The sequence below is a fragment of the Chenopodium album genome, chromosome 1 (assembly GCF_948465745.1).
Source record: "Chenopodium album chromosome 1, dcCheAlbu1.1, whole genome shotgun sequence".
Classification (NCBI taxonomy): Eukaryota; Viridiplantae; Streptophyta; class Magnoliopsida; order Caryophyllales; family Amaranthaceae; genus Chenopodium; species Chenopodium album.
Window position 1 is genome coordinate 55,969,304 of NC_137834.1, and position 18,453 is coordinate 55,987,756.

Sequence of the window (18,453 nt, forward strand, 5' to 3'; positions counted from 1 at the left end):
CCTCCTCTTTCTCTCTCCTCTCCTCCTCTTTCCTTCTCTGCTCACCCCGTCTTTCTCATCTCCTCCTTCATTCTCTTTCTCATCTAGATCTCCTTCTCCCTCGTGTCCACCACAAAGACCACCATGTCTCCTCTTTCATTCGAATACCACCACGAACACATGCAACACCGTTCCCCCATCACCAAGACCACAACAAATCGATTTTGGTATTTTCTGAGTTTTTTAATCAATTTTAATTAGATTTTTTTTTTGTTTTAATCGATTTTTATTCGATTTGAATTCTGGTTTTTTTCCCAAGCTATTGAATTCGATTTCAATTTCTGGTTTTTTTTTCGATTTTGAATTTTTTTTTTTCGATTTCTGGTTTTTTTTTTTCGATTTCAATTTGATTTTAATCGATTTTTTTTATTTTGATTTTTTTTTTCTATTTTTGGTTTTTTTTTTCGATTTTGATTTTTTTTTATTTCTGTTTTTTTTTTTCGATTTTAATCGATTTGAATTTCTGGTTTGTTTTTTTTTCTGGGTTTGAATTTTTGGTTTTTTTTTCTGGGTTTGAATTTTTGGGATTGAATTTCTGCTTTTTTATTATTATTTTATTTTTATTTTTACCGAAGCTTATTTATATTAATCAATTTTTTTTTATTTTAATTGGTGCATGTATATTGATTTAGATCTTAAATCGAAGAATCAAGATGCAAAATGTTGATTTAGATGTGTATGGGGTTTATTTTTTTATTTATATTGTAATTTTTTATTTATATTGTACTCCCTCCGTTTTTAAATACTTGCTCCATTTCTCCATGCGCGGAGTTTTAGGATAAATGAGTGAAAATAATAATATATGGAGGTAGTGGGGTAAGTGGAAGAATAAAAAATTGTAAAAAACAAAAGTAGTGGAGAGGATTGGAGGAGAGAAAATATGTGGTGGGTCCACTAGGTGAGAAAATTAGTTAAATATTGTAAAAGCTTTCCAAATAAGGAAATGGAGCAAGTATTTAAAAACGGCCGAAAAAGGAAAGTGGAGCAAGTATTTAAAAACGGAGGGAGTAATTTTTTTTTATTCATATGTTGTAATTGATCTATATTGTAATTTTTTTTGATTATATATTATAAATTTTCGATTATATTGATTGATATTCGATTTATATTTTGATGTTCTTATTTATTTTAGTCAATTTAATTTTTAAGTGAAAAAAGACAAAAAAAAAAAAGGGGCACTTTTGGCACTGGTTAACCGGTGCCAAAAACAATGAAATAAATTTTTTTGGCACCGGTTAGCCGGTGCCAATAACAAGTTTTGCCACCGGTTTAATACGTTGGCTTTTCATGCAAGTAATTGGCACCCCCCAAATTGACATCGGTTCAAAAACGGTGGCATTGAGGGGTTTTGAAGTTTGAAATGGTGCCAATTTCGTTTTTTCACCTAGTGACGTCATTCTCCTCTCATAGCATTGTGCCACATCATACCAATTAACAAATCATTTCAACTATTATTAAAAAGTTTTTGATGGGTTTTGATCACTAAACCTCAAAGAAATAAAATCATCATTTCTCAAACAATAGAGTGTTAAAAAATATCTTTCTAAATTCTAACTCTTTTTCAATTAGTAACATAATTTTTAACATTTATGCATAACATACATAATCGATGATAATATATTTCATTATGTCAAAAAAGATAATAATATATTTCATATAGAAACAATTTAATCAAAGTGGTAACCCAACGCCCGGGCCGCACAATAGTTATATATTAAAAAGTGATCCTAAAACAGAATATGTGACACATGTCACCTTTTTAAAGCCTTACAAACATGACTTGTCACCTTCACAACATGTATTGGATTTGAGAACTAAAAAATGCTTATACAAAGACTTGAACTCGAGACCAACAAGTCTTAAGTTACAAGACTTATCATCTTAGCCATTTATTTTTTTGTGTTTTTCTACCCAAAAAATTACAATTAACTTAGATAATATACTTAGTGTTAATACTATTTGTTTCCATTATGTAACGATTGTAAGACGATTTAACAACTTAAAGTATAATGTTTGGAAACTTTGAATTATTTTCGATTAGATGAAAAATAATAATTTTATTTTTCTATTAAATTGTCAATAGTTGTTGAATGTCTTTAAATCATCATAATATATCATATATTGAATTTGGTTCCCTCTTCAAATCTTTTTCAAGTAATGAAATTTCAAGATGATTAGTAAGTATCAAGAAAAATGATTAGCAAACTAAACAAGTCCAAATAGCAACCCGGGGCATTGCTCGGGCTTTACACTAGTTAAAAAATTATTTTACGTATGTGAGAGATTAAAAGTTTAGTTTACGTATGCATTATCGCCTATATGGCGCAACACTTGGCGAAAACTTGGAATGTTAAGTGTCGTTGTCTTGTGGTATGACTGTGGCTTTATTGGACCTTATTCACTTCACCTTATTTTTGCTGAATTGAAATTATTTTTTTTTATTAAAGTTATTGTTTTTTTTTATTATTATTGAATTGACATTATTTTCACTAAAGTAAAAATTAGTTTTACTAAAGCGAAGTTAATTTCCTTAATTAGAAATTTTACTAAATATTACACATTGAGTAATTTTTTTGAACTAAATATTTTATGAGTGGAGCAAATTGAGAACTGAAAAGAATTGAACTACAATGATTGAGCTGAATTGAATTGAAATTAAGATGAACAAAATAGACCCTAGTAGGCTAGTAGGAATTTTTTGTTTTATAATTTTTTTTTCTAGGAAAACCTTAGTGAGAATTTGAAACAAGTTGAACAAAAATGGCAATTAACATAGAATAATATTAATTAGATGTTTAGATCTGACAATTGACTAGTGAGAATATGTGAGATTCTTTCTCCTAGTCCTATGTTTTCCGTTCAAAGCTTGTCACTTTTACGCTCTAATTTTCTCTCTCCTCCATTGAAGCGCATACTCTGAGCTTTTTCTACTCCATTGAACCAACTTCTGAGGTAAGATGTTTCTGTTTTTTTTTTTTTTTTTTTTTTTGGTAATCATCGAATATTAATTTCATAATCTAGGGTTTAATTATTACACTACCATTAATTTAAGTGTCAGGATAGTCAATTTAGGGTTCTTCTAAGGTGGATTATTGAACTATTGGTTATGATCAATGATGTTATGAAAGCTTTTAATGAGCGAATTGAGTATCGTAGACAACATGGCTATCGCAGGTAGAAGCAAACCAACCTATAAGGCGAATCAAACGGATCAAATGATCCATTTCCTTGTAATATTCCCTCCAAAACTTAGAAGCAGAGGGAGGCCAACACAGCGCTTTCTTTGTAAGCGGGATAAAAGTACGGCTTCAACGCCGCTTTAATATTACCCGCCGTACTCTTTTCAGTCTTTCCGTAGATAATCGGCATAAAAATACTTTTTACCAATTTGCTATCAATATACTCATTGTATAATTCTTTGACGGAATCAGGAAGATCTTCCTTATTAAGGAAGGACTTTAAATCATCCATAATAACAAAATAAACATCAGCTATGGAGTCTGGCTTCTCAGGGTCGGTTATAAGATTCGTTCTTTTGAGTTTTTCTATGTGCAATTTACGTTGATGATTTTAATCAAGAAGAATTTTATGTGATTTTCGATCCTAATTTGATGATTGAGTCAAATTTAATGTGTTGCAATTTTCGAGCCTAATGAAGTTCATCAGCTGAACCTGTATAAATTGAGCTCGAGCCAAGCATATTTGTATTTGAGCCGGTTGTAAGGGCTAGCACCCTTAATGAACCCCTCTTGATATTTGACTTGGTGGGTGCCCTTTTTCTGATGCTTGATTGGTGCACTGTGATAACTGGGGAGGGGAGGGGAATATTTTGTCGGGTTATTTTGTGATTTGTGATAGTTGTTGTATGTATCTTATTTAATTTCTTGTCTATTTATTCTAGGTTTTAGTGTGAGAGTTACATATATAAGCATCATATTTATGGAGGCTGATGGATCTAAGAGTATTAGTAGAAAAGGTACCACACATGCAAATGGTGGCACAAATGATTCGTGTGCGGATGATGAACTTGACCCCTGGACTGCTTGGGCTTACCGACCTCGGTCAATCACATTGTTATTCATTGGTGCTTGTTTCTTAATGTAAGTCTCTTTTGTTTAATTATTTTTAGTATCTGCTTTGTGTTCATATACAATTGTTTTTGATTCTATGCTCTGTGTTTGATTTGGATGATAAGTTATAACAGTATCTAAGCTTGGTCCAACTGTAATCAAGTAGCCCATGAAGTATGTTTCTAATTTGTGTGCAATTGTGTATACAGAGTATAATGTATTGTTTGTTTTTGCAATTTTCTTGGTATTTACAGCTGGGCTAGTGGAGCTCTTGATCCCGAGAGCAGCAGATCAGATGATGTTGTTACTTCAGTCAAAAGGTACTTTGAATTGCATGCAAGTGATGCAAGTCATGCAACATCATTATTCATCTCCCATTTATTCTTTGAATTGCACGCGTAATTGTCTTGTTGGTCTTGTTGTGCAGGGGTGTATGGGCAATGATTGCAGTGTTTCTTACTTACTGCTTGTTACAAGCTCCTTCAACGTGAGATTTCAACTTGCTTCTTTCTCTTTTGCAATATTTTCCCCAAATTTTATAAGAGCAACTCCAATGGCAAGCTAATTGTCAAATTAGCTTGCCATGCCACCTAAGATTGCAAAGCTATTAATCCTGCTAGCTAATTCATACCACAATGGTTAGGCTAATTAATTTAGATTTTTCAGCTTTATTTTTTAAATAATTAGTATTTTATTAGAGACAATTAATTTCTAAGCTAATTAGCTTAGCTAAGCTAATTTGCTTGGCATTAGCTTGACCAAGCTAATTATTAAATATACTCCAATGGTTGGGCTATTAGCTTGAAAATTATTAAAATTGCAAGCTAGTCCTTGAAAGCAACCATTGGAGTTGCTCTAATGCTAGATCTTTTTTTGTTGCGCAAAGCCTTGATAACAAGAGTTGCTGTTGCATTTAGTATTATATCTATGTGCAGATTGTCTATTTTACACATGTGCTTTAGATATAGGAAATTTTGTAAAAAAAACCCTTTTAAAGCAACTTTATCCTCAGGATAAACCTTATAAATTTTTTTTGGCAGCTTAAAACCAGATTGTAAATGTTTTTTGTTAGAGACAACCAACACCCAGTTTCCGGCATTGACTTGCTATTTTTCGGTGTTGCCCCCCTTAAACATGTCACGTGCCTCTTTTCTTTTTTTTTTTTTTTTTTTTTTTTACTAATTCCACCCATTTTCTTCTAATTTCCCTCTAATTTACTTCTTTCCCACTCTTGTTTTACATCTTCTCTCTCATCAAGTTGTTCTCTCTCAATTGAAGATCTTTCAAGCAAGGTAGTTTGATTTTGTGGCAATTATTGTTTTTGAAAATTGATTTCGACCAAGGAAACTATTAGACTGTTGAATAATTTGTGGCTAGTTCATCAAATTAGAGAAATTTAAAAAAATCAGGGTTTCTTGCCCCTTTTTTAAATTTGCGCTAATTACATCTGAATGAAGTAAGTAAGAGAGAAAGAGGAGGGTGTACTGCTAATGATAAGATTAGTAAAATGTTGCCTTCTATTGCTGGTAAACGTAGTTCCATCTATTGGGCGTTACCAGATTTTGCTTTTTGGGGGGTTAGAATTTGATTTTCTTTTGATGGGTTTTTGTTTGATTATTGAACTGAAATTTATTTGCAGTATAATTTATGAATGTTGTCTGATATATTTTTGAAGTATATTTAAAGAAAGGAGAGAGAATAAGGGTTTAAACCCGGTGGGAATCTAAAAAGAGAGTGAGAAAGAGGGAAGTTACAGGGAAATTAGAAGAAAAGGGGTGGGATTAGTAAAAAAAATAGGCATGTGACCTGCACAAGGGGGTCAATGCCAGAAAAGACCAAGTCAATGCTGGGAACTGAGTGTTGGTTGTCTAATTGTCTTTAACCTTTAACAAAAAAAATTACAATCAGGTTTTAAGTTGCCAAAAATTTTTTTATAAGGTTTTTCCTGACAAAAAAGTGGCTTTAAAAGGTTTTTTCTAACAAAATTTCCTTAGATATATGAAGTTTATGTAGTTGTAGTTGTGTTTGCTACTGAATTTTTTTTTTTTTACTATCCTGTGGATAAATTTATTAAATTGTTTCTTTGGTAAAGCCTGGTTATATACGAGTAAAAAGACTGATATAAATATGATATCTTGTTACATTTACTTAATTATCCATGTGGCCTTCGATGGTATATGCCTACGTCTTGTGATCATGTCTATGCTTTACTGCTGCACAAGGGAGCTATTTTGCTTGAAGATGAATCATATGAAAAATCTGGAATTTAAGAATTTTTTTGAGGTTTGAGTCAATGAGATTATCTAAACATAATCACAGATTTAGTGCTGTTCCTGGATCTTGTGAACATGAAAGCTTGTTGTTTTTGTAAAAGTTACTATTTACTGAATACAAGTGATGGCTGTTTGTCTCATCTTTTTGTTAGTTAGTTGGAAGTTTTTCACATTTGATTGTGTTTTTTCGTGCACCAAAGGAATACTTTTTCATCTTACGTCTTTAAGAAGACATATACTTACCATGTTTTTGTTGTGGATTAATTTCATGTTTTGCTTGGGCATACATACTTTCTAAATTTATTTTCGTATTTAATTTTTTTTTAGCCCACCACAGTTTATGAACTGTATTGTTTTCCTTTGCTAATGTTTTCTCAAACCTTTATGTTTTCTACTTCAACGTTTTAACCACTCTTTTCAAACTTTCTTGAATTTTATTCTTGATTCTCTTCAAAAACTCCCCTAATTTTTCTTAAATGCTACGTCGTTTACTTACTTTACTAATGTTTTTTCAAACTCTTTTAAATGATGATTTTGTTATGTCCTTTTCTTTATATCGTATGATTCCTTATGACGATTTATGTTAGCCGACCCCAAATCATTTTGGGACTAAGGCTTTGTTGTTGTTGTTGCTGCTGCTTGGGCATATGGGTTTTCTGTAGTGAACCATGGAAATTGATGTGTGTGGCATGGGCCGCATGGCATGACTATATCACTCCAATTAACCTAGGAATGGTTAGTAACATGCAAGTAACTGAGTAAGCTTACTCTTGTGTTTTTCATGATAGCAAATTGCTAATGCCTGCTACCTGGTTATCTAAAAGCAGTGTTAGGAATAATGTAGTAGGATAAGCTCCAAAAATGGGATTACAATCCCTGACTTTAATCTTTTCTCCACTAGTCTACAAGACTTGATAAATCACTTGTGTATTTGCAAAAATATTGAGTTATTATGTTTTATGTACTTATCTGCTTTTATCTAATCCGGTAGAAACACCTCAATTGTATGTTGAGTTTTTCAGTAATGTCTGCTCTCTCTCTCTCTCTCTCTCTCATGGACTGACCAGATTCGTACTTTATGCAGGGTCCTTATACGACCACATCCTGCAATTTGGCGCCTAGTTCATGGAATGGCTGTCGTTTACCTTGTTGCTCTGACATTTTTGCTTTTTCAGGTAACATACAATAAAATTTCTTTCTTTTTAATGTTTTGGTTATTTTGGATCAATTAGCTAGTATGCAGTTTTATGCTTTATATCCTATTAGTCCTGATTGTATTGGTGTGTATCATATTTCAGATTCGGCTATTTCACCAAATACCACTGAGCACTTTAATAATTCACCAAATGCCATCAAGGTTTTCAAAATTCATCAAATGCCACTGAGTTTTTTAAAAATTCACCAAATGCCACCGAGTTTTTAAAAAATTCACCAAATGCCACCGAGTTTTTAAAAAATTCACTGTGTGCCATTAATGACTAATGGTCGTTAACTCCGTTATTCATTAGGGTTTAATCATGATACATGTCCCGACATATTTGGTTCTTTTTTAAAAAAATAACATTGTTTCTCGATTTTCGTGACGAAAATTGTTCGGGTTAAGTTTTGGGAGTTATTTTGACCCTTTATGGGTTCAAATTAAGCTCGGAATTGGCAAAAAAAATAACAAAAATGCTCCGTTTTGTATGTCGAAAAATATCTCGATTAGCATATCATTAGTTTTTAACCATGAAAAATGATCGGGGAAGATTAAAGAGATTATTTTGACCCTTTATGAGTCCAAATTAAGCTCGGAATTAGAAAAAAAAAAAAAGGACCAATAAATAAAGCATTTATTTATTTATTTTTTTTGCTAATTCCGAGCTTAATTTGGATCCATAAAGGGTCAAAATGGCCTCCTAAATCTTACCCGATCATTTTTCATGGTTAAAAACTAATGATACGCTAATCGAGATATTTTTTCGACATACAAAACTGGGCATTTTTGTTTTTTGTTTTTTTTTTTTGGCAGTTCTGAGCTTAATTTGAACTCATAAACGGTCAAAATAACTCCCAAAACTTTACCCGAATAAATTTCGTCACGAAAATCGAGAAACGATGTTATTTTTTTAAAAAAAGAACCAATCATATCATGACATGTGTTGTGATTAAACCCTAATAACTAACGGAGTTAACAGACGTTAGTCATTAATGACACTCGGTGAATTTTTTAAAAACTCGGTGGTATTTAATGAATTTTGAAAACTTTGATGGCATTTGGTGAATTATTAAAGTACTCAGTGGCATTGGGTGAAATAGTCGTTTCAGATTTGATTTATGAGATTCTTACCCATTATTTTCACTTAATATGATAATAATCTATTCCCTCCATTCCAAATAAGTTATTACATGAACGTTTGCTTATTTATGGTCTCCAAGACCACCTTTGATGATAACAACAATCAAAACCTTAATCCCAAATATGGGTTTGGTACACAAATTAAGATTTTGTCTCATGCACTCGCCAACCATGATCTTCTCCTTCCATTTTTGTGGTTTCATAAGCTTTTACAAACTCCACTTCTTCTTGTCCGAAACTCCTTCCCTCCGAGTTATCTTGCTCTTCCCCTTCCTCTTTCAAGATTTCTTTGATCCCAACCCTCTACATTCCTTACTTACTGGTGTGTCTTCTGATCTCCACTTGACATGCCAAAATCAATGCAACTGGTTTTCCCTTATTTGATCCTTACTGGATTACTGTTCACAAATTCAACTTCCCTCCTAAAATTTTCATTTCTAACTTTATTCTTTATTAAGGTGTTCTCATACATCAACATACACATCTTTGTTTCTTTTTATTTTTTTTTTAGTATGATCCATCCTGAATGCCCAACATTTTGACCCATATTCGATAAAAAAATTTCCTTTATATTCAAAGTTATGGTACGGTGTAACTTTTCCAATTGCTACTTTCCATTTGAGCCAGCTGGACTTAATCTTTTGAGTTACATCTTGTTCACTTTCTCCATTCTTATGCAAAATTGACCCAAGGTACTTAAACCACTTGCTCATGGGCACCTCCTTACCATCCAACGTTACTATATCCCCACTTGACTTCTTCATATACTCGCTCTGGCTTAGTCTACACTCCTGAGACTCTTAACTTTTGCCTCAATTGCTCTAATTTGGCGTTAACGTCAACTCTAGTCTCAACCACCATCTATGTATTTAATTGATGTGATTACTAATTAATAAAAATCATTAAATATGTATATTTTGAAACTAAAAGCCGTCTCTTTTCAATCAAGTTCCCAAATGATAATGTTTCTTCTTGTATACCAGTAGTAAAATATATTGAAAAAGCAGAGGCAGTAATTATTTTGGGATGGAGGGAGTAATTATTATAAAGCGTAATTTGCAGGGAGATATATGGAAAGAACGGCAAGGGAGTCCATTAACACTGTAAATAATTAAGTTATTTGGTAGAGGAAAATGCAATAATACCAATTTAGTCCCTTCAAAATTTTTCTTTTGATCCCTTGCATGGAAAGATCTAAGGGTGTTATACTTTTCCTTTCCTTTCCAACACCCCACTCCTAACTTTCCTCCTCCTCATCTGCCAATCATATACAGAATAACAAGTTTTCTGGTGTTCATGTAACTCATCTTAATGTTAAGTATTTTGCTGAAACAATTATTTCAGAAGCGTGATGATGCTCGCCAGTTCATGAAATATCTTCATCCAGATCTTGGTTTTGGTATGTTGTCTGTACTTATCTTCTCCTTTCCTATTTAGAAAGTTTTTTACTGGGGTATTTGGTCAGTTGTGAAATGAGTAAAATCATGGAAAAATGGTATTTCCTATTATTCTTTTTTATTCATCAGATAGTCAATTGTGGGTTAAAGTAAGCCAATTTAACATCGTAAAGTGCGGTGGATTCAAGCTCAATGTTTATGCATGCCTGTAAGATTCCTTCAAATAGCTCCTTGTAAAACAATCTAATCACCTCTAGAATATGCATCTTCCAATTTTGTCTGAATCAATGTGGTGATATAGTTACTGAGCTTTAAAATAGGTTTTGATCTGATAATTGAAACTCATTACCATCTTATGATTTGATATCAACAAAGCGCTTGCTATGTTTTATCCTTTTTGTCTTTTGGTAATCTTGAAGTTGCATGCTAACAAGATTTGGGTAGTAAACTGTCAAACATATATAATCTAATTTGGATTTCCTTTTCTTAGTTGATAAATATAGGCTTTTCTTTCTAAGTAAAAGGAGGCACATGTGTTTGGAGTTAGTAGGCGATAATGTAGTGTGTTTGATCTGCCAAAAACAGCTTTCATTGTAACTCAGGCTCTGGATTGTAGCCTGAGCACTACTATTATCAGAGTGTTAGCATTGCCACTCAGCTTAGCCTGTTGATGTTTGAGGCCAATGGCCTGGAAAATGCAATAAGGATTGTTCTTTCCTCATCATGTGTATTTGTTCATTTGTGCTTCCTTGCCCCCTAAACTATAATAATCGAAGTTTAGAGAACCTCCCAATCGTATTTACTTTGATTTACTGTCCCCGCTCTCCCTCTTTGCCTCTTTAAAAGGGCATGGAAGGTGATTTTGGTTCCTTGAATAATAGGCCCTATGCAAGTTGTTATCCTTGTGAGAGCTTAGCTAATATTTTACTCAAGAATGTTGCTGAAGTAGCCGATTTATTTTCTTTAACCATCAAACAACAGTTGCCCAAGTGTTTTAGTCCAGAGTATTGTATGCTACCTATTGTAAATTTCACATAGGACACAAGAGCACTAAATCATGAGGGTTGGTGTAAGATTATATGCATGTTATACTGCTTTATTTGAAAAATTACAAGTCAATGGTGCTGATGGTTGGAAGAAGAGGAAAGGATTGGTCCCCATCAAATAAAGGATCCAAAGAAATGGAAGCTAGCAAATTCATCCATTCACACCCTATTCTGTTCACAAATCTTTTGTTCATCTACCATTTTTTTTAATAGATAAGATGGTATATGAACAACATGTGTGTGACATAAATATCACAGGAAAACTCTCCTAATTCTCATCTTGAAAAAGTAACATAAAGATGGATATTTGTTTTATATATTGCAGCTTTTCCAATCATAATATAAATCTACTGAAGGGATTTACCAAGATGTTCAATCTGTTGCACATGTTGACAGTGTAACAACCTTGGCTTCTCTTTGTACTGAAGCAGAGTTCTTGTCTCTTCATTATTCTTGATTTTCACTTAGGAAAGCATGTGGGTGATCTGTTCGATTTGGGTAGAGTGACCAGGCTTGTGTTGCTGGTTGATAAAAGGTATCAGTAGATAATGTGCATATCAAGTAACCTCATTTGGCCTTTTCAATTGGTTGTTTAGGTCTGTTACTATCTTTGTCATTAATCCTGAATCTATGACCTTCACCTATTTATCTAGTTCATATTTGTCATAAGTTCTTTGTATTAGTATTTTCTATCATGCAGGTTTATAAAATTTAGTGACAATCATGTCTTAAAATTTTCCGTTTTTCGTTAGTGGGTTTGCTTGTGTAGGAATCTCTGTGTCAAAGTTTGAAAATTAGCTGTGGCATACTGGCATAAATTCAGTAGGACCTCTGTAATCTGTTGACAACAAATGCTTTTACAAGTGTTTAACTTTCAGTTTGTGAATTATTTTGGATTTTATTGCAGAACTTCCTGAAAGATCATATGGCTCAGATTGTCGAATATATGTTCCTGAAGACCCCAACAACAGGTTTAAGAACCTTTATGTATGATAACTCCTTTCACATCTATCTTATTTGGAAATATATTTTCCTTGTTTCTTTACAATGTGCTTCTTCTTTAGCCTGCATCATTCATGATACCAGTGTTTTAATGCTCGAGTTCTTTTATAGGCAACAATATTTGACGAATTTTTCCTGGCGCACATTCTTGGATGGTGGGGCAAGGCGATTATGATTCGGAATCAGCCCTTGCTCTGGGTATTATCCATTGGATTTGAAATGATGGAGGTAATTATTCTGAAGAAGAAAAATAATCTCCCCTGTTACTTGTTTGTGGTGCTGTTCCTATTACAGGGAAACAGTTCGGGTTTTGTTATGTTATGATGTTGACTCTTGCTGTTCTTTTCAGCTAACCTTCCGTCATATGCTACCAAATTTCAATGAGTGTTGGTGGGATAGCATCATTTTGGACATCCTGCTCTGCAATTGGTTTGGTTAGTTGTGGAAAAAATTTCCTTCACCCCAGTTCAAGCTTGTGAGAAAATTATTTTAGCATTGATGTGTTGATTTGAATTGATTAACAACTGTCCTTCCTTAATCCATTTATGGTCTATAAAATGGGGTGCTCACAACAATTTGCATCGAAGGTTATTATCTGAATTAAACTTCAGTTTAGGCGTACCTTGTGAATTACCTTAACATACAAGATTACCATGTGAAAATTCCTAATAAATTCATTTTTGGCATGAAATTCTGAGTATTAAAGCTGAATCGTGCAAAGTACATGAACTCATTTTGGGGAAAAGGCTAGGCTTGGGACTTTGGGCCAACCAGAGATTTTCTTCCTATTGACTGTTCATATGCTTGGCAAGCTAGACCAAGCCTCGGGCTTTTCAGGCCATCACATCCATTTTCAGATGTGGATTTGCATATTATTTATTGATTTTACAGAGACTTTTGGCATGTGCATCTATGCACTGTGCAGAAGTCTTTGATTTACTATATTGCATGGGAACACTAGCTAACTAACCAAGCCATTTGTTACATGGCTTACTGAACTAGGCATTAAAAAATTTCCTAATCTTGGAGACGTGCAAAGTTTCATTTATAGGACTGTAGAAGTTTAAAAAAAAAAAAATTACCTCCTTGCTTATAGTCTCTTGAGATGTGATTTAGGACTAGACTACTGTTTCTAAAGATAACAGATGTGTGCCCAGTAATAAGTTGCTAAAGAAACAAGAACTGTAAACAAATTGCTTATTCATGTTGTCTCCATTTCTTTTTTATTTTTGGAATTTGGTAATATTCTGATATTTATCACTGTAGACAGACAAGTTACCGAATATATCCTCCATCTCATTTAACATGGAAGTCTTACTTCTGCACATTAAGGTTTGTGTTTCAACGTCCTCAAAATAGATACATTCTGAAATACTCTCAAAATTCCCCCCAACCCCCGATGTCAAAAGGTACTGCTTTAGATATGTTTCGACTTTTGAGTTTTCTTCACAAGTTTCTGCCCTAGAATCATCATATAATAATGGAGGAAAATCTTCGTATAGCCGAGATCTTTGCTGATCAAAGTCAATCAACTCGCCCGCTAGAGCAAGATGTTCTTTCTCTTTCTTCGGGCTGGATCTGACAGACTATCGCTCAATTTGCAGGCAGATTTGTCATGATCACCTATATTATTTATTTGGAATCCCCTCTCCCTCTGCTCAATTCGCAGTTGGATTTATCATTGCCACCTATATTATTGTTTCCGATAGTTTCCCTCTATTGCTCAATTTGCAAGCAGATTCTTCCTATTTACCATTATTTTTTTTCTTAAATTCTCCTCTACTGCTCAATTTTTTTGCAGATTTGTCAATTTCACCAATAGTTCTGACTTCTCTCTCCATCTGGATATGTATTTGATTGCTTGTTTAAATCCTTTTTTAATCATTGGCTTTAAGTGATGGCTGACTTTAGGAAAAAGGGAAGCGGGGAAGATATTATGTGTTTTCCCGGGTTTCCTGTCTTGTTCTTCCTCTTTTTATTTATTTTTTAATCATTATTATTTCTTTATACGAAACATGATGTTCCAGATACAAGTATACAACTTTTAGCATGTAATATTTTTTTTCTTAAATATTTAGTAGACATTTCCTTGTCTCCTATATTTTGGGACTCTTTGTATTCTTGTTTCCGTTTCTGTTTTTAACATCATGTTGTAATGTCCATTTGGGCATACGTTTTAGAACTCATGATCCTTGTAAGCTTTATAGAGAGAAATTGAACCAATTTCTAGAGATAAATAATGGGTATGAGTTTTCTCCACCTCGTTGTGTAGTATGTATGTTTATGATCTATGAGATCATGAACTCATTAACCTAACAGTTATAATGTAGTCCCAAACTTTTCTGATGTTTTTTAAGATTTCAATGTTGAGATCTATCAGTATTTACCTGATTAGCAGTGTATATTATGGTGTACTCAGTTCTTGTTATGATCTATTTTGCAGGTATTTGGACTGGTATGTGTACTGTGAGATATTTTGATGGGAAAACTTATGAGTGGGTTGGAATAAGCCGCCAACCAAATATCATTGGCAAGGTATGTCTTATGTTGACTTAGTGAGAGTGTGATTATTGTTGTTAGGTTATTGGAATCAAAGAATAGTCCCACTGTTATACTTCTTTCATAGCTATCCTACTAGGATAGCATTTGCTGGAAAAAAAATTCTTCTATTGGGAAATTAGTGCAATTTAAATTGAGATTGGGCTGTGCAGCCCCTATTTCAGAGGTTCATCCCAAGGCAGATTATGCCCACCACTCACCACTCCCTAACCACATGGAGACATGATCCCTTAGGGGTCAGAGTTATGCCTGTGCTTCAGGCAGGCTTCGTAATTCCATTTATATTGTTTTGTCTGAGATTTCTGTGGCCTCTATTTGCAATCTTTCACTCTGTTGAAAAATCCTTCTAAGTGATAATTTTCCTGCTCACAATATGGGTCAAATTTTCAAAGAACCTTGTCATAGCAATATGTCAACTTTGTGGTTAACAAACATCCATTTCTTGAATTTTGCAGGTTAAACGTACTTTAGGACAATTTACACCTGCGCGGTGGGATAAAGATGAGTGGCATCCACTGCTTGGTCCCTGGCGCTTTGTACAAGTTCTCTTTCTGTGCATTGTGTTTTTGACAGTGGAGTTAAACACATTTTTTCTCAAGTTCTGTCTTTGGATTCCTCCCCGCAATCCCATCATCATCTACAGGTTGATTTTATGGTGGCTAATTGCTATTCCAACTATACGGGAATACAATTCATATCTACAGGACAGGTATACAAATCCTTCCTTTTTATGGCCTAGGTAAATTTCGATTAGTTCCTAAATTCTCTTATTTTGAAATCCTTTGTTGCATGATAAGTAGCTAAAGGCTACCTTGAAGGCATATCACATTCTCTTCTTCCTTTTACCCTTACAGAAAACCAATAAAAAAGGTGGGGGCATTATGCTGGCTTGCCTTGGCTATCTGCATTGTCGAGTTACTCATCTGTATCAAGTTTGGAAATGGTGTGTTCGCTAATCTATGGCTACTCAATTAGTAGATGAGCTATTCAGCAGTTTCATTGAAATTTCCATTGTAGTAGTTTATTGATTCTTAATATATTTCTTTGGTCTTCCAGGATTATACCCAAATCCAATGCCTCTGTGGCTGGTGATTTTCTGGACGTCGTTTGGTGTAGGAATTTTGATATTTTTGTTGACATGGACTTGGAAATTGCAAAAATATTCAGAGAAGAAGAGAGACTAATTTACATTACATGAGGATTGTGGGGATGGTTCATGCCTTAACCTTTCTTGACTTGTAGCTGTTCGACTGTAAATACTTTTTTTTTCCCATGCAATTTGTAAATGCTCATTGTTTGAACATTAGATCACAATTTTCCTTTTAGAGGTATTTTTTCAGGTCTTGAAGAGTTATAGGTTAATATTTTCCTTCTAATCTAGGTTGTGGATATGTCTTGTTCCATTACTAATTTTGGTCATCTTGGTTGTATTCTTTCATTCTTCAGTATTGTTGTATAACTTGTATTGTACAAATGAGCACTATCTATTTGAATGCCCTAATGGAGAATTCTCGGTTTTTTGTGTTTGTATGGAGGTAATTGATGGTGTTTATGTTTGTGTTATAACTAAAAGGCAAAAAATGAGCATATTGCTAATTTGCTTTGTCTATGCACTTGTCAGATAACCGCAACTCACACCAATAGTGGCACTGACTGGCCGAGGATTGATTACCCAAATAGGCCACCTCTTCAGGATTGTGATAAACAGCACTCATGAACTGAGGATGATAGGACGAAGATCTCCATTCTCACACCGGCATAGGGTTTTTGCCTCTATCGTAGAGTAGCATACTTTCTATACTATAATATGCCGAAAGCAGTGACGATTGCTTTTGGGATTCATCTTAGAAGGCTTAGAGCTCATCTGCCCCTCTTAGTCTCAGAGAGGTCTGAATCCCTACTAACTATATTACATCTTTCTTTGCTTCATCGCCGGAGAGCCAGAGCGAGCCAACTGAACTGAACTGATTGGAGCTGAACTGAACTGAACTGAACTGATTGGAGGTGAACTGAACTGAACTGAACTAAGCTGAAATGAATATTTTATGAGAGAGGGAAATTAAGAGCTGAACTGAACTGAACTGATTGGAGCGGAGCTGAACTGAACTGAACTGAACTGATTGGAGCTGAACTGAACTGAAAATAAGTAAATATGAACAGGCCCTTAGCTATCACTAAACTAGACCAAATGACGTAGTCATTCTTGAGGCACTGCTTTCTAGAGTAGAGTTTAGGTTTAGACTTGTTCCAATGGACGATTGCATTAAAAACCTTGACAATAAGTCACTGAGGACGACCAAAATTCGATTTATCATAATAAGAAGAATGGAATATCGAGCATTAGTCTGGGATACCTCCCAGCCAAAGGGGGAAGGTTGAACGAAGTCGAATGAAATTCCGAGCTTTCATAGGCTTGCCCTAGACATAGTAGGAAAGGAAGTCACGAAAGTCGCCCACGAAAGTAAAGCTTGGCTTAGTTCTAAATCCTGGTTCTACGATCAAGATCCGCTTTTCAAAATGTGTTAGTACGATTCAAACATTACAAAACATAAATTTTCTGGCCCTAATTGTATCAAATTCTAATTAAAATATGTTAAAAACTTTAAAAATAAGATGGCACTTACTGTACAAATCTATAGGTATTACATATTTTCTTAAGTGAAATGTTTCTCCTGAACACATTTTCAAAACTTTGGATGATGAAATATTTTATTATTAAAAATTATAACAATTATATATTAATAAACTATTAAGTGATATTAATACTAATCATATCATATAACTAATATATAAAGCTAAACTTTTAGCCACACGATCATATAACTAATATATAAAGCTAAACTTTTAGCCACACGACGAGATAACGACACTTGGCGTTCTAACTTTTCGCCAAATGTTGCGCCACGTAGGATAGAGTTATATAGAATTCAATTTGTAGGATAAAAAAGTTAATTTTAGAATTATATTTTCAATCAAATTTGGATAGAATTTTAGGATAAAATACCAATATTTCATATGTACAAATTTTATAATTTTATTAAAAAAAAAATTTAACACTCATGCATTATCATATAAATTTATTTTTTGTATCATAGTATTTTTTTGGAGCGAAGGAATTAATTCAAAATGCACCACATCCATTATGTATAATATATTCTAATCAATTAAAACAATATACTTTACAATCTACATTGTGTGTAGACCTGTCAATCGGGTCGGGTCACGAGTCATTTTAGACAAGGTAAAAAAAATAAAAAAAATCACCAATATTATTATTATTATTTGTCATTACATTTCTACAAGTTTAAATCGTCACAAAAACACGTCAATTCCTAGGTAATTTTGTATCAATGATATGTTTTAAATTTTGACATATAGATTAAAATATATCTTTAAATTTAATAAACAACCCGGGCATCGCATGGGCACAAAACTAGTACTTTGTATTAGTTAAAGTGGATTAAGTGATAGCGCAAATATCAAAATGTTTCATTCATAAAAAAAATTACAGAGGGAGTAACTTAAACACTCCATGTTATGTTGAAAATTTTCCAGTGGAGTTGGAGGAACAAACTATCTGGCCAGGAGCCTTCGTTGTGAGGGCAGACCAGATTCAGTCTCCTTTACCATCCCAAATATTAAATATGAACAGCCGAACAGGTCAGTTACTATATTACACCTGATGTTGCATGATGTATTCCTCCTGTTTCGTATTACAAGATTTACAAC

General features: G+C 33.6%; 1 protein-coding gene across 3 annotated transcripts; it reads left to right on the forward strand.

Moving 5' to 3' along the window:
- The first annotated feature begins 2,431 nt into the window (after positions 1 to 2,431).
- On the forward strand, positions 2,432 to 16,263 carry LOC145556199 (CDP-diacylglycerol--serine O-phosphatidyltransferase 1-like). Of its 3 annotated transcripts, none has more exons than XM_081617855.1 (14): positions 2,432 to 2,991; positions 3,214 to 3,339; positions 3,941 to 4,139; positions 4,364 to 4,429; positions 4,537 to 4,596; positions 7,467 to 7,557; positions 10,065 to 10,119; positions 12,071 to 12,150; positions 12,277 to 12,393; positions 12,515 to 12,599; positions 14,609 to 14,700; positions 15,180 to 15,463; positions 15,579 to 15,667; positions 15,781 to 16,263. In XM_081617855.1, exons 2-14 carry the CDS (start codon positions 3,255 to 3,257, stop codon positions 15,906 to 15,908), a joined length of 1,431 nt encoding a protein of 476 aa, XP_081473981.1. In that variant the 5' UTR covers positions 2,432 to 2,991; positions 3,214 to 3,254; the 3' UTR covers positions 15,909 to 16,263. The 3 variants fall into 3 exon arrangements, with proteins under 3 accessions (XP_081473981.1, XP_081473985.1, XP_081473991.1); XM_081617859.1 differs by having other exon boundaries at positions 2,434 to 2,991; positions 15,180 to 15,433; XM_081617865.1 differs by lacking the exon at positions 3,214 to 3,339 and having other exon boundaries at positions 2,434 to 2,991.
- The last annotated feature ends 2,190 nt before the right edge of the window (positions 16,264 to 18,453 follow it).